This window comes from Cryphonectria parasitica (assembly GCF_011745365.1).
Source record: "Cryphonectria parasitica EP155 unplaced genomic scaffold M406scaffold_9, whole genome shotgun sequence".
NCBI classification, from domain to species: Eukaryota; Fungi; Ascomycota; class Sordariomycetes; order Diaporthales; family Cryphonectriaceae; genus Cryphonectria; species Cryphonectria parasitica.
Window position 1 is genome coordinate 1,456,425 of NW_024468917.1, and position 16,204 is coordinate 1,472,628.

The 16,204-nt window shown below is 51.4% G+C and overlaps 5 protein-coding genes across 5 annotated transcripts; 2 read left to right on the forward strand and 3 right to left on the reverse strand.

The window, feature by feature from the left end:
- Positions 1-487: 487 nt before the first annotated feature.
- M406DRAFT_268409 (uncharacterized protein) lies at positions 488-2,962 on the forward strand (the record flags this gene model as incomplete). Its single annotated transcript, XM_040917937.1, has 3 exons — positions 488-700; positions 863-987; positions 1,048-2,962. The coding sequence occupies 3 exons, from the start codon at positions 488-490 to the stop codon at positions 2,960-2,962; spliced, it is 2,253 nt and encodes a 750-aa protein (XP_040771796.1).
- Positions 2,963-4,149: 1,187 nt separating this feature from the next.
- On the reverse strand, positions 4,150-5,093 carry M406DRAFT_268516 (uncharacterized protein; the record flags this gene model as incomplete). The annotated part of the gene is made up of 4 exons (XM_040917947.1): positions 4,150-4,198; positions 4,324-4,493; positions 4,596-4,847; positions 4,935-5,093. 4 exons carry the CDS (start codon positions 5,091-5,093, stop codon positions 4,150-4,152), a joined length of 630 nt encoding a protein of 209 aa, XP_040771797.1.
- Positions 5,094-6,247: 1,154 nt separating this feature from the next.
- Positions 6,248-7,764, reverse strand: M406DRAFT_103503 (family 1 glycosyltransferase). Its single transcript, XM_040915069.1, has 3 exons — positions 7,048-7,764; positions 6,802-6,943; positions 6,248-6,711 (listed from the first exon to the last, which is right to left on the reverse strand). Exons 1-3 carry the CDS (start codon positions 7,349-7,351, stop codon positions 6,564-6,566), a joined length of 594 nt encoding a protein of 197 aa, XP_040771798.1. The 5' UTR covers positions 7,352-7,764; the 3' UTR covers positions 6,248-6,563.
- Positions 7,765-8,497: 733 nt separating this feature from the next.
- Positions 8,498-9,568, forward strand: M406DRAFT_267226 (uncharacterized protein; the record flags this gene model as incomplete). Its single annotated transcript, XM_040917864.1, has 3 exons — positions 8,498-8,837; positions 8,917-9,203; positions 9,281-9,568. 3 exons carry the CDS (start codon positions 8,498-8,500, stop codon positions 9,566-9,568), a joined length of 915 nt encoding a protein of 304 aa, XP_040771799.1.
- A 2,161-nt stretch (positions 9,569-11,729) lies between these two features.
- M406DRAFT_334440 (uncharacterized protein) lies at positions 11,730-12,954 on the reverse strand (the record flags this gene model as incomplete). The annotated part of the gene is made up of 6 exons (XM_040920939.1): positions 11,730-11,758; positions 11,817-11,889; positions 12,291-12,403; positions 12,445-12,542; positions 12,728-12,750; positions 12,916-12,954. 6 exons carry the CDS (start codon positions 12,952-12,954, stop codon positions 11,730-11,732), a joined length of 375 nt encoding a protein of 124 aa, XP_040771800.1.
- Positions 12,955-16,204: the final 3,250 nt, after the last annotated feature.

Here is a 16,204-nt window from a genome sequence, read left to right on the forward strand (position 1 = left end):
GCAGCATACGCCCATCTCTTACGTCAAATTTAATATCGAGGACGGCCCGTCATCTTCATCTTCCTGACCCTTTCCGCGTTTGATCGACGACATCCACCCGACCGTTTCTTAGTGCCTCGACATTTCCCTTTGCACCCCTTCGATTACGTTCCTTCCCTGTGGCAGCAGACGAAGTGACGCAGGTCTTCCTTCACTTTTCACAACTGAATTAATTTTGTCATACCTTCCTTGCCTTAGACCTGGTCGAACTGGACCAGGTAAGGTACTCGACGATCAAGTCATCTTCCTCAACTTCGACAACAACTTTTGGAGGCTGCTACACGGTCAACTATCGTGACCTCGTGTATGTCAGCCTGGGGAGTACATCGTCGCTGAAGCTGCTCGTTGCTCCCACGAGTACACCCCCCACCCTTCTTCTTCCTCGAGCAGCTTCAACCTCCTCTTTCCCCTCCTCTTCTTCAACCTCTCAACCATCTTCACATACACCATGGAGCAGCGCTCATGTCTACCACGATCCAACACATCGTCGAGGAACTCGTCACCCTCATCACGAAAGAGCGAAGTCATGCTACCCCTGCCGGTTCAGTCTTCGCCTAGAATTCCTGTCCGCGCACTCCTCAGCCACTGCTTCTATCGGCGCGTCATACTATGGGCCATCACCGCTACCTTTATGTTGTGCCTCATGCTGTTTTCCAGCGGGGTCAACACCAAGCATAGCAGGATCCTAGATCACCTGGTCGATTTTGGCAAAGGGGACAACGTCAAGTCCACCACCGATGGCAGCAGCAGCACCACCATTACAACAACCAGTGCATCCACAGGTGGTCTTGGGGACAGCAGCACGGGCCTGGACAGCATCGAGAGTACTTCTGAAGATACGGCCACTTCCGACATCCAGAGCTACACGAAGGGCAACCAAGGCTCCACTACTGGCAATCAACAGGGGAACAGCAATGGCGGTGGCGTTCACTGGCTGAAATACAAGCAGTAAGTCTGGTCCGAGGTTTGCTGCCGGCTTAGTACACTTGAGGCTAATGAACCTACTAGCATGGACGGCTTCTACAATGGAATTAAAACCCTTGTCTCGCTGAAGGACTATATCCCCGAGTTCCCTGTCAAGGCAGCCACTCCTCCGACCATCACTGTCGAGGTCAGCGATGAGGTGCCAACTCCAAGGCCCTACGCACCCCATCCTGACTACAACTCATCCGAGTATACCGACAAGTTCTATCCCGTGGAGACATGCTACCTTGATGAGAAGAAAACCATTCCTGTTCCCGATTTGTATGTCTACGACGGTGTCCCGCAGGGTGTTGCCCAACCGGCAATCGGATCCTACAGCCTGCTGGGCCTTCGAGAGGACATATGTTACGATCGTTTTGGTCGCTACGGACCGTACGGACTGGGCTACAACCTGAAGGACGGCGGAGTCGGAGAGGGCATGGACACCGAGAGCCAGGGCAGCGAAGTTGTATGGAGCAAGACTGGAAAGATTGACTACCACAAGGTGGACTGGGGAAGGCTGCAACGGCAATGCCACGAATCAAACCAACAACGATTTCTGAACGCTGAGGAGCTTGGTGAGAGTGATGAATCGACCAGCACCAAGGACGCACAGTCCCGTCTTGGCTCTGATGGCAGGGCGAAGATTGGCCGCATTGCGGTCGTCATCCGAACTTACGTCGGCTTCCAATGGACGCATTTGACCATTCTGAACTTCCGGGCCATGATTTCCGAGCTGTCGCTGAGATCAGGTGGGGAGTATGACATTCACTTCCTGCTTCACGTCAAGGACAACTCAATTCCCATCTGGGCGGATGGAGAGATCGTGCAGGCCGTGCTGGATATGAATATGCCGGGTGAGTTCCACTCGATCACGACCCTCTGGTCCGAGGACCAGATGCGGCTGCTTTATCCTGGCTATTGGGGAGAGCCTGTGGAAAACCCATCCCAGAGCGATGTCTACGGGGTCTACCGGTCCGCGCACATGCCACTACAGCATTTCGCCATGATGCATCCCGAATACGAGCACTTTTGGAACTGGGAGATGGATATGCGGTACTCGGGCAACTACTACGAACTCTTTGATCGGCTCGGGAGCTGGGCCAAGAAGCAGAGTCGCCAAGAGATGTGGGAGCGCTCGGAGAGGTACTACATCCCTGATTTCCATGGCAGCTGGGCCAATTTCACAGAGAAGGTTCACGAGGAGGTTGTGGCCTCAAGCCGACGACCTGTCATGGGGCCTGTCTTGTTCGCTGGCAAGCAGCCTCTCCGCTCTCAGGAACGTGGCCAGAGCTTCTTGCCGGAGTCCTGTGCCGTTGGCTCCGATATGACAAAGTGTGGTGTGGGCGAGGAGGCCGACCTCATCACGCTGAACCCTCTCTTTGACGCCGATAACTCCGGCTGGGTTTTCGAAAAAGATGTAACCGGCTATGACCTCAGCTTGCCAACACCTCCTCGTCGCTGTGCGATTGTCACGGCCTCGCGCCTGTCCCGTCGCCTCCTAGAAGTTATGCACGAAGAGACATGGCGTCGGCACCACAGCATGTTCTCCGAGATGTTCCCTGCCTCGATGGCACTGCATCATGGACTGAAGGCGGTCTACGCACCTCATCCAGTCTACCTTGACAGAAACTGGGACATCGAGGCCGTCGATTGGGCTTTCAATGGCGGCAGAGATCACACTACTGGTGGTCCCGGTTCTCCCTTTGACGACGACAACGAACACAACCATGCAGGTACGAGCTGGTACTACAACAGCGAGTTTGCGGGCCTGTGGTGGCGCCGTTGGCTGGGCTACTCCCAGTATGACGGTCGCGGCGAAAATGGCGGCCGTGCCGGTGAAGGAACCCTGCGCGGTGGAAAGGCGGAGGAGAGTCGCAAGGACAGCACAGGCCGGCTGTGTATGAGGAGCACCTTGTTGCATCCTATCAAGTGGGAGAACCCGAGCGAGAGGGCATGAGCATTGCCTGCGTGGCGGCAAACCAACACGGAAATGTGATTGCATTGGCGTCGGAGAGCTTCTTCAACATCAAAAATAGCCCTGCCGGAGAGTGGGCATATACCAACAAAGCCGGTTATCTGAATGTACGACACGACGGGTGCTACGAACTTTGTCCAGGGCAATGTTTGTTGTCGGGACACGGCAAACTATGCAGATGGCATTTACATTGGCGAATGACGCGGCAGCAGTCTCATATTGACTGCACTAGAATTTCTTGTACAAAAGGTTATGTACATATAGCTGACCACTCACGGTTTCCGCCCATGGACGCGAATCTCGGAGCGCTTACGCAACACCACAATACGACCTTGAATCAACCCTCCCTGGTTTACATATTATTATAGATTGAGGATAATAATTGTTGCAAGCTTCGAGAGCCCAGTTTTTGAGCGCGTCTGAGCGGACAGATATGACAGAGTAGGGCAGAGTGGACCTGAAACCTCTATCCATTTCATCATAGGTGATCCTTCATAGAATCCCAATTTATGAGAACGAATTCAAAAATGAAAGAACAAGAAGAAAGATAAAGATAGGATGACCATTATGCGAAGGTGTTGGTTCCATTTCGCTTCTTGTAAATCATGGGACAGACTGACTTTGATGCCCAAGTGGGACGAAGTCGTTCATGTCCTACGTCTTGTCGGCACCATGCTTAAGCCGATTCTAGACAATTTGACAATCACATTGCTTCCGCGAGGCGAGTGGCTTAGCGGTTCTAGGCAATAAAATATGAGAACACTCATTCCTAGCGCTGCAGATTGTGGCACTTTCATTCGCATCATCCATTCCGTTGACTTACTCGAAGATGGGCAACGCGGCACACTGCAACAAGCACGAGTCAAAACCACCTAATCTCTGTGCTCCTTCATCTACCACAACGTTAATTTCGACATCACTGTTTCTGGGGTCGTGAAACAAAATCAAAGATCTCGTACATATGTATAGGACGATCCGTCGTCCTCAGTAATGTGTCTTGACTATAGAAAATGGGAGGACCTAGTAAATACAGAAATTTGTCCATATAATAATACATTGATCTTTCAGAAACCAGATCTTTTACCGGATCATCTTATCATAACAACCAAGAGCTTCCTCCCCTACTTTCTTCTTCTTGTCTTCAACTCTTCAACCCGCAAAACATCTCTTCAAAAGACGTAACCCTGCATCCTCTGGGCGATGTCTGAGACGTAGTACCTGTATTTCACAAACAAGTCAGCACTCAGGAAAACAACTCACCAGTTCTCATGTAAATAATTGAGGACTGTCAGAGACGACTGAGGAAAACCAATTGGATAAATAGGTCAGCAGCAGTGACTCACGGGTTGCCTGCTCCATTGGGAGCAATAGACAGGTTGCCCTGGTCGACCGAGCCGGAGTTGTACTCGCGCAGGGCAGGATAGATGGTCGCCACCGTCTGCTGGTCGCCAAAGTCGCCAAGGTTGGTTATGAAATGTTGCGTGCCACAGTGCACCATCGCGAATACTTCTGCCTAGATCCATTCATACACACACATCCGTCAGCCCCTTGACTCGCCATCTGCACCCCCCTCTTTTTTCCTCTGTATTCCTTTTTGAGAAAGTTAGATACTCACTTTGGGCAAGTTCGTCTTCCCATCATATCCCTCGCAACCGCTGGCCTGCATCAGGCCGCCTGTGGGCACACCGTCCGCATCGTAGGTCGTCTTGACGCCTACGTAGCCACTGCTCTCCTGGATGACGATGCCGAGGATCACCTGCTTGTCTACGCCCAGAGCCGCGGAAACACTGCTGATGGCGGTGTAGATGTTTCCGACATCATCTGTGGTGGATCCAGCTTCGACCATATACGAAGCGTAGTCGTTGAACTTTTGGACACAAAGTTGTCAGTATATCTCAAATTTTTGGTTTATGAAATTCCCCCCTTCTCTCTCGGTCACTGTGACCTTGCTCACCATCGTGCTGTAGTCGACCCAGGTGTTCTGTGCCGGGAAGTCTATATATGGCCCGCTGTAGTATCCGGGCGCGTTGCTTGTGAACTGACGGCCTTTGTTCGCCTCTGTGCTGTTGTCGGTGGCCCGCAGCTGCAGAAGCAGATCTGCGTGGGCACGCATCGTCCCCAGCGGAGCGGGGAATCCGGTGGAGAGGCTCAAAGCCGTGAGGATGAGGAGTACGATCTTCAGGAACGCCATATCTGCGCTGGAAAGTGTGAAGACTTCAAAAGGTTGAAGACTTGAAAGAAGGTTGTGTGATTTGTTTGTAATTTGTTTAATGGTAGAGTTTGCAGAGTTGCGTAATGTGTTTGTAGCTTGGTTGATGCTGGAGTTTGCGAAGGAGAATTATGTTGTTGCAGTTATTTGCTGCTGCAATAAATAGTAATTGTGTCTTTGTGAAAGATACGATAGACTATCATTATCAAAGCATCCATCTCTTGTGATATATGAAGTACTGTCTTGATGATGGTTTTGAAAAGTGAATTCATCAAGATCCTGGAGGTGAATTGCCCTCATGGGAGGGATGTTTGAGTAGCTACTTGAGTATGTTTATGATCTCTAATTAGCATAGTGTTCATAAGAATGGTAAAGGTTTCGACTATAATCTACACACTATTTGAATCTATTAGCATGTAGCCAATGAATTGGGTCGTTGCATTCACACGGCACATGGAATGAAATGTCCATCTATCACTTGTTGAGTGACCTCAGGATGGATGCAAACAAGCTTCACAACCACACTTTATCATGTCCTCAGTAAAGCATATAATTTCCCTAAGATTGTGCCTCTGAATCATCTAACTGCCTAAGTAAGTATTTTTGGTATCCTTCTGCTGATAACAGCCTTCTCAGCTGGTCGGCCAGTGCATGTTTGAGCTGGTCCGATTCAGTACGTGCAGCAGATGCTGCTAGATCCTTACACACCTGACTTTCAGGGATACACTTGAGCATGAAAAGGTGATGACGTTGTAGTAGGCTATTATGAATTATCTATTGGATACATGTAAGTATCCTCTTGTTCATTTGATGAGGGCCTGTGGTCAGCCTATGCGCATGGCTGAATGAGGAACGGCCTCAGAGAGTGTGGCTGTCTAATCATCTCGTCAGAAGTTTGCATCAAATGTGCTATGGGCTCATAATGTGCTTGTCCTGTTATCAAACATGCCACTGAATAATGGACTATACCGGTATTCAGGCATTGTCGGTCTACTCACAATAGTCCTCACGCATGCGAACCTGTTGCCAGCTTCAAAAAGGAAAAAGAAATGAGTGCGTCGAAAGTTTCAGGTGCTCACCCACACAATAATACTCATACTACACTGATAATTCTTGAGTCAAGGCAGGCGACCAGTCAATCAAGCCTCGCAGGTAGACGAACGATATTAGCATACATATTATGCAGCAGAAAGAAGGAGAGTGAGTTAAAGATTGTAATGCCATCCCTCAGTCCTTCTCATTTGTCATGATTCCTACGAAATTTTATTCCCTAAACACCTTGAGTATCTATCCGGCCGACCGAGGAAGAATAAAACAACTCCTCGGGTTCCACGTAGTAATGCAGAGAAAAGTATTTCAGTTTGCTGCAGCCCTTTACAGATCGACAGCAATCACCTGGTCAAGAAAGGTCAGGCGATCATCCTCACGGACTGGAAAGGCTGGCTCCCTGTATGAGTCGAGCAGGTCCAGCCCCGTAGTCTTGATAGCCTCAAGGGCCTCAGGGATTGCCTGAGCCAGGGAGCTGGGAAAAAAGGTCAGTCATCCGCTGAAGTCAAATATGGGGCCCCGGAGACCAGGACTTTTGCTACAACAGCTTCGGGCAAAGGCTTACCCAAGGTGTCCCTGGATAATGGTGGCGTGATTCCGGGCCATGGCCTTGGCGAACTCGGCCTGGTGGTTGTCCATGAGATTGGGGTTGGCGACAATGATCTGGGCGACCTGGACCTCCGCGCAATCGGCAATGGTGCCCGTACCTAGTAAGCTACAGTCAGCGACCTCCGGTACCAAAACAAGGTAAAGGTCCAAAATTGGTGACAAGTAGAAGCGCCAGAGTCAGAAGAAACAAGGTCGAATTTACCTGCATGGCTGATGACAATACCAGCAGGCTGAACATTGGCCTCGCCACGGCACTTCTTCATCTGCTCCTTGAGGTTCGAATCGAAGTCAAAAGCGTTAATTGTGAGGTTCTCATGCTTTGTATTGACTAGCTTTTGCAACACTTCACCATGATAGGTGCCACACTGTAGAAGGAGAGTGGAGAAGCCGCTGCGTTGGAGAGCGTTTAAAAAGTCGGCAGCGAGAGTCTCGTCGATGAGCTCCTTGAAGACCACAGTGGCGCCTCCAGTGACTAGGGCCACGCGGCCGTCTTCGACTCGATCCATGATGTGGTTGATAGGGTGGGCTGGTTTGTTGTGGGGGAAATCAACACATCGTCAGGCAGTGGACGGCTGAGGATTTGCTGGACTAGGTCTTGCGAAACTTGGCATTGATCTCGATACCAATGCTGGTAAAGAGCTTCTGTATGAGCTACTGAATAGTTTTGGCGAAAGAGCAGATGAGGAGGAGGATGTAACAGTATTAAACGCTGGTTATCCTCGAGAAAAGACTCATGAAGATGAATCTCAAGATCCTGATGAAAGAGGGTGGAGGGTGGAGAGAGCGAGCTGAAATATGATGGTCTATATCATCAAGCGAAGTCGGACCTAGCAATGTTTGGCTACTCTCGTCTTATTTCGTCAAATAGTCCGGGCGTGAGCTGGCAGGACAGGATAAGAGAATGGCCACCACTTCGGTCAGGTCTTTGGTTGTGGAATTGTAAGGATGAATTTAGAAGTCACGCTAAGGCCGATGTAGAAATTAAGTCTCTGACCAGGGTGTCATTTCGACTCCTCGACTCCAGCACAACGACCGCCAGTGATGGCCTCGTCACCTTGCCCGACCACAATCCTCGTCTAATCTAATTTACAAGATAACTATTCGACCAACTTCAAGGACCTTATCAGCTTTGATGAATGGCAACATTATTTACTTTCACTGATGATCGGTCGCAGGCTATCGTGTAAGTGAGCACGGACCAAACGGTAAGGCTATTGATTAATGCAGACTGATTGGCTCACGCGGATCAAGGAACGGTCCGAGATCCGACGCTGGTTGGCCGCTGATTAGAGAATCTGAGGCAGGGGCTTGGACAAGAACATACTTGTCAGTGGTGGACCCACTTAAAAGAGCTTCGTTCAAAGTTGACTTCTGCGGTTCGGAAAGCAGGCCAATGCCCTCCCATGAATTGATCACCACGCCCTCAATCTTCGAAGATGGCATCAGCCGCCAGATCCCTGCGGCTGGCGTGTCGCAGCTGTAGGAACCAGAGACCTGCCTACAATGTCGGCCCCCGAGTCTTTGTCGCGTGGAAATCGGTGGGGGGTGGCTCCTTCAAAGAGGCGAAGACGTCGGACGATGGCCCGGCAAAGCCCAGCGTGTTCGACCATTGGGAGGAGGAGGATCAGGCCGAGGACCTCAAGTACCGCAACATGCGCCCAAGCCAGATCACAAGGTCTCTGTTGGCCGAAGAGGACGAGTTCGGTGTGCTGGACGCCCTCCAAGCCGACCTTGCTACCATCGATGACGCGGGTCTGGCCAAGGTGACCGATACATATCAGGAAATAACGCGACCTTTAAGGACGATCGTTAAGCCTAATAAGGATGCGTTCTGGGACGAGGACGAACCGGACAACGACCTCATCACCAATGATGACAATGACGAGTTCAGAGAGAACGACATGACCGACATTGCGCATGCCAAGTTGGAGGAGCACCGCGAACAGAGAGCATATGCACGCATAGCCATCTGGGAGATGCCCCTGTTAGCAAGTGAGCATGAACCCGTTGTTTCGTATGGGTAGATTTGTCTATCACGGACGGCTTCGTGGCTAATGTATTGGTTCTCTAGAGTTTGCGAAGCCTTTCGAGCCCCCGACGATGAATGAACCCCTTCGATTCCGGTACACATCCTATATGGGCGAATATCATCCAGCCGAGAAGAAGGTGGTCGTCGAGTTCAGCCCCGCGGATTTCGGTCTCACCGACATCCAGCAAGAAAAGATGAAAAAGCTCGCCGGCCCGCGGTACAATCCAGAGAAGCAGACTATCAAGATGAGCTGCGAGTCGTTTGAGCACCAGGCTCAGAACAAGCGCTATCTGGCTGAGACGGTGGAGAAGCTGGTCGCGGATGCAAAGGTCAGGGATACACATGCCTGAAGCCTCGATGTGGCACCAGAAGGAACCACCCTCACTAACGTGGCTTCTACTTGCAGGACCCCACGGATGATTTCGCAGATGTTCCCTTGGACTTGAGACACCACAAGATCAAGGCCAAGCCCAAGTTTCCCAAGGAGTGGCGCATGTCAGAAGAACGGATGCAGCAGATCGTTGCATACCGCGAGGAGGCGAGGCGGCTGGAGGAGGTAAAGAAGGCTACTGGGATGTTCATTGACGGCGTTCAGATCATCAACAAAGAACTCGCAAGCCGGACGAAAACAAGCCAGGCAGTCCCCGAGTTAATAGCGGTTCGGCCGAAACGCCAGCCTCGGAGCAGGGCTTGAGACCAGGCTCCGTTCGCCTTTAAGACTTCGGCGTGCCTCCTTGGTGTAATTTTAGCTAGGCGAAGGTAAGAGTTGTGATGGACATCTGCTACACTAAACCAGTGTAACCTGGCCAAACTGCGCCCTACAACACTGGCGCTGCGAGGAGTGGCCTCAGTCCAGGGCTAGGATGCGAGCTGTGTGCAGATCTGTACATACAGAACATAGACGCTGACATAAAAGAAGCAATAAAATATTAAATGATACCATTTGTGACGAACACAGGAAGAATTGGTGTGCAGTACATCAAACATTTGTGTGTTACCCAGCGTTGCCTGCAGTGACTCCAGTGCCTTCCAGCCCTGACGTTGCCGAGTCGAGTGAACGCCCACATATTTGTACACCCACGCTAAATCGAAGTCGCCCCTTATCTCTGGAAACGCATTACCCTGGTAACCGGGGATAATAATGAAAATGTCTCTAATGCCGGCCACTCTTGGTTTCCGAAGCTGCTGGTTGACAGCCCTGCGAGTGTGAAGGCTTACGTCGACAGTGTTGCCCAAGTGGCCAAGCGCGAATGGAGGAAATTGTCAATTATAAGTATGGTACTTGGCTAATTATGTCTGTCATTTGGAGCTGACAGTCGGTTGAATGCACCACGCACGTCTTTATCTGACCCATGTTTGTTCATGCTGCAAAAAGTGTGGCGATGCAGTGGAGATCCATACCCGCTGACGAGTACAAACGGGCTTAGGCAGACCACAGTGGAAGAGAGTAAGAGGGGTGGTGAGAGAGATAAGAAGAAAAGAAGTGCTTCCCAGCAGAAAGGCATCACCCGCTAGTAGATTCAACTATGGCTCATAGGTGAAGTTGTTTCACTCCCATGCGCAGAATGCAGCCTTGCGCCAGTTCTCGTCATACTTTGGTACTAGCTTGCTCTCAGAGGGAGCTTCAGAACATGTAGCCCAGCTTGCTGCATAGGCTACAGCAGCGATGGCAAGCCACACAGGCCTCGCCACCATTCTGACGCGGTAGCCGACGATCTTGCTCGACTTGTTCCGCCCAGGCGGCTGGTGAATCGCTATGTCTACCGTACCCCTTTTTGCCACGAACCAGGTTCCCGGGGCTCCTCAAGGACGGGACAACTGAGACGCCTCGAGGACAGAACTGCCCTGGGCGGCAGTCCGCGCTGAATCTTTCCGATTCGTCCGACATGGGGTGGTGGGCGTGGGACGCGGTAAATGGCACAGTAGTAGTAGCCTGCGCAGCAGTGGCGTCCATGTTAAGACGTAGATGTCAGGTACGATCGAAGCTCATGCTTTGTGACCCGCGTCATGTAGTGTGATGTGCATCCTGCACGTAATTCCGATCCTTATTGCCAGCTAATCTCGGGAACAAAACGAGGAACAGAAGGAAGCGAGTCTCGGCCGTAACTACTGATAGAACTTAGTAAGCAGTTCAACGACATCTCCTCAACGTCCAAGAGGATTTCGCGATGCTCTCAGTCAGCCGTTAATAACGTCTGCAGTCTTGGATCCCGTAGGGGTTGTGTGTGCACCGCTGTGTGACATATTTTCGCTTAGAAGGGGCCTACCCGTTCCAGAATTCTGTCCACGCCACCTGGCAACTGGAAACGACGCGATCACGAAGGCTTCGAATCAAGCAGGTAGTCCGTGCTTTCGACAAAGAAGTGTTCACTGGCGCAGCCTTCTCCAGCAACTGATTAAGAGAGGATATAGGGTTGACAAGATGATATGGCAAGATACCTTCCGATTCTCGATTTTCTCTTCTTGGACTATACTTACCGATAGGACGAGGACGCGCCAGCCTCCAAGGACGATACATACAGTGTTTTGTGGGTGGTCTACCCTTTGTTGAGACAGTGATAATGCCATTGTGTGCCAGTAGCCCCCGAAACCATGACCACGAGAATATCCAACGACCAGAATCAAGATTTGACGCTGAGCGCGATGCTGAGCAACAGTCCTGACCTTTTCCACAGATCTCGGGCGAGGAGCATCGGCATTATATCCGCTAGGACCAAGACTGAAGATGCTCGACGTCTGCCCTTTTCTATTTTGGAAAATGCAAAATCTACAGGAGCAAAGCAACGTTACTACCGTGGAAGGCAGTCGCATACTGGCTAGACAGTCTTCGAACAATGTATGGGCCATCTAATCTCTCATATAAGCTGTTTTTCCTTAGGATTCACTACCAGAGGTCATTAGTTTGGTCTTTCACATCGTGGCCAAGAGCCTCGATGGCTCACCTTTTCGTGAAGACAGAAAGCTGTTGTTTTTCGGCCTGGGCTGCTTCTTATGCTCGATATCGTGCTTACTCGTCTGTATTTTGTGGGATCATTTTTTCCATTCAAGGAATTTTACACAGAGACCCTCAGTATCAGAATCTAGAAGACTCTCATCTTAGTCCATCTACTATTCAATCAGTAAACACAAAGCCCCCCGTTCGGGGGGGGGGGGGGTCCCCCGCCCCCGACCCCGACCCCGTTAGCATGTAGTCAACCGGCACGACACTCTGTTCTCAAGTCCTAGAGTATGAGAGTGTCTGGAGATAGACGAGCTTGTGGAAAGTCGAGTTAATCGCAGAAAAGGATATTGACCCTACCCGAGCTTAGCGACGCGTCTCGAGCCCGGTGTTGCAAATGAGCTAGAAACATCCTGCATATTGGACCCTGCCGAGAAATGGTCGCATCCTCTTCAGATCCTGGTTTTGCCTAACTCACTATTGCGTATCTGCTGGGACCCGATGACAACCTGATCACACCCTCTTCATCCGACACGAATGTGCTCGGCCATGCACTGAGTCGCTTTGCATTGGTCAAGGGCTGGTCACAATCTGATATCCAGTCATAGAGTGCACGCTAAAATGCAACACACCGTCTTCGCGACCAGAGTATAGCCTATCTTGGTGCTGATCCCGAGGCGGTGTCCAGCATCTCGAAACCTGCACGCGCTGTCCCCTCGACCAGAAAATTCTGATATATCAAATCAACATGATAGAGTCTATAGAGAGCCGCCGTATCCTTGAACGACTGCACGCTTGGAACCCCAATCGACGAGTCATGGAAGTTTTCTAGAAACTCCAACATAAGGTTCACTGGATACTTGAATGCGGGTTCGCCAGCTTGCTGCATGATCACATGAGCCAAGGTTAAAATACGTCTGGAAGGTGTCATCGAAGCACTAGAAGAAGTCTATTGACAAGCTGCGATCTTCATCCAAGGCGGTAATGGTGTGATTATTCGTATCCTGACACCAGGGCTGCATATGGGATGGTTTCTCCCCCCCCAAGGATCTGATCCGAGCCGGTCATCCGGAGTCTACATAGGACGTACGGAAGTACTATACATGGGGTGCAACGAGGAGCAGCGGCCCTGAGACAGCCATCACATGATTGAGATTGAGAGAAGCATTCGTGAAGACAACCAAAGCCCGTGACACTACGGTGCGAGGACCTGCAACGCGGGCGTTACGTCAAGATCGGTGCGGACAAGGGTAAAGCCAAACCTTATCAGGCGCGGCAGGCACTTTCCTCACGTATTTCACGAGGCCAAAACGAACGGGCAGGCAAATCAGGCCGAACTATGTTACCCAAGGCAGGGAGATGACAACGCATTGCGCATGAACGACAACAAACATACGCCAACACGGAGCGCTGAAGCGTGGAGGAATGCTCAGACCGCACGGATGGGGCAGGCACACTCGCATCTCCAGTCCCCCCAGGCAAACACACAAAGCAGCCCCAAAACTTGACCTCAGGCTCTCATGCGAGCTTCCATCTCAGCCCGGAGCCCACAGGCAGGGGAACCTCCTGACGCTGGGCACAACAGGGGGGTTAACCTGCTCTCAGATCACAGCAGGGAGTAAGGAATCGGGACTACTTACTGCTATGGTATGCATGCTGCGAGGTTAGGCCTGCCCCTTGTTAAACTTCAGGACCCAGCGCGACCCTAACCAGATGGAAAATCTTGGCATCAATCAGGGTCGCAAGCATCAACATCTTCAGCAAATTTTCAGCTTCGATCTAAACTCAAGCCAAGCAGGCGAGCCAGCCAAACCAGCCAGAACAGGAGAGAATCTCGCGGTGTCCGGAGCCTCTCCCAATAGGGATCCAGAGCCTAGGTGAGCCGCAAAAGCTGAAAATTTGCCATTGACAGTGAGTAGTATGTAATATTAGTACTATCGTAGTAATAATCCTGTACTAATATGTACTAAGTATAGACAGGTATACCTAGTGACCAGGGGCCCAGGTGCGGATCCGAAGCTGGAGATGAGCAAAAGATCGGATGGGGCTTGCCACAGCTCCGAATTTGCACCGCCAAAACCCCCGCAAACAGAATAAGGCAAGGCGTTGCGAGAAGGTGGAAAGGGGCGCTGTGGGTCTTACACACACATACAAGTACACACTTCTCGAAATTGGCACGGTTTGACGTTCGGGGTTTGGTTGCTGGGTGGGAACGCCAGTGCTAGACAAGACGGGGGGGAGGGGGGAGCGATTTGGCGGCTGTGGCGGTGGTGAGACCCGCAAATGACAGATACCACGATGATACATAGTATGTACCGCGTACTGTATGCGCAAGTGCGGGACGTACCTGCCCCCCTCCCCCCCAATCCGAGCCAGTCGGCAAGGTTACCCACATCCCGCTGGGCTCGAAATTTTTTCTTTCGTGAGAGACACACACACACACACCAAATAAAAAGATGGTCAGCCTTCCCGAACTTGTCAGCCTTGGTGATTGCGGCGTCGCTACAAGATTATGCAGATGAACGCCCACACCATCCTGTTCGTGAGACCTCCCTCGGTCGGAGACATCGGTCTTTGCGCAAACGACGGAGAGACACCACATCTCGCACTAAATCATCTAGATCCCTTCGGTGCGTTCTTCTAGAAGAATGCTACCATCTGATCGATTGGATCAGGGTCCGTCCTGACCTTAGCTTGATAATTTCACGCCATCTCGAACACCTAAATCTGCAGACTTGCTCCTAGAGGGTGGAAGGGGGCCTGCTCCCAGTCATCGGCCAAATGCCGAGGGGGGAGGAGGAGACGAGCACTAGGGGCGACACACAGTGTACGAAGTTTACCTTGGCCGCCGAAGCCCTGGGCTGCCTGAAGCCCCGTCGTCACTCTGCATCTGCCTGCATGTTTTCGGAAAGATGTGAGAGCCATTCAGAGAGCTCAGAATGCTAGGCCATCTCCCCACCGCATGTTGCAGATCCTCCCAGCCCTGTCTGTCACAGGACCCCCCTTCTGAAGAGAAGAGGGGTCCTTGGTGTCTCTCTCTCTCTCACACACACACAGAGAGAGGTCGAAGCACTTGCCCATGTGTCTACGAAGCTTTTACTTATGTACTATAAGCGGATCCGAGCGCCCGTCTGGGATCACATGCAACGCACGTCCCTAACACACGCTCTAAACGTGGTTTTCGGATGCTGCGATGGCGTGTCTATGCCTTTGTTCTTCTTTCTTCCCTTTGGAGCGCCCGGCGGGGGGAGGTCAGGCAGACCCTGATCTTCGCCATCGCGACCCCTGTGCAGCTGTGCTCGAGACGAGGACAACAACAACTCGTCTCGACCAGATGAAAAGAAAACGAGGCCACCTGTTTCCCCCTCACCCCTCTCCCTTTTCTCTTGGCCGCTCGTGCCATAATACTACTATGATGGCGCTATGACGGATCTTCTACCTGACAGGACAAGTCGCATTCCGGGCTTAGCGGTGTGTTATGTATAATACCTTTATTGCTCTCTGTTTTGGTTTCTCGTGTTTGTATATGGCCCCTAAGCCGGCCACACCGAAGACAGCGATATTCAGAAGACAAAGCCAACCTGCCATACATACCAGCACCACGCACACGTCAGGGTCTAACGTTTGCAATGACGCAAAGTTAGAGTTTAACATATTTACGGAGGCAGACCCGAGCGGCTCGGGAGTCGCACTCGCCCAAAAAAAAAGCTGACAGAAGCTTTCATCCTGTCCGTACGTATATGCCACGGCGGCCCCCCCCCCCGGCCGCACTGCCGAGACACTTGCGGGAATGATCATCGTGAGGAGACAACATCCGCACATGGCTCGGTCGAATTTGCCACTTCGGAGAGGAATTCCGAAGCCTTTTGTACCATGTGTCGGAAAAGGGACAACCAATAGAGAGAGACAACATTCTGTTAGGCCTCCTCTAGCAATTTGGGATATCAGTTTCGGTCCTCTTTGATCTCCCCTTCCTCAACGACAACAACAACAACAACTGCTGTTTTGACCCAAGGACCCCTTGTGGGGTCTCGGTGGCCCAAGCCCAACCAACCCCTGTTCAATTGTTTCCCTCTCTTTTTTGGGCTCCAGCAGAGAAGAAGGGTGGGTGGGTGGGGGAAAAGGGCCCAATTGAAAAGGATTTAACCATCTTCCCACCGCCTGTTCGGGGTCTATGTTGCGCGCCACTGCCTTGGGACGACGCCGGGCCCAAACTACTGCATCCTTCCCGCAGGGCCCCTTCTTCTTGCCCTTTATTTTCTTATCCCTCCGATGGCGCTAAGAGGGACAGGCTAGATCTTAGGCCCAGCTCACTACCAATGCAAGGTATCGATACCCGACGCGCGAAAATGGAAGGGAAAGAGGTTCAAGAAAAATGAAAAATCATAATGA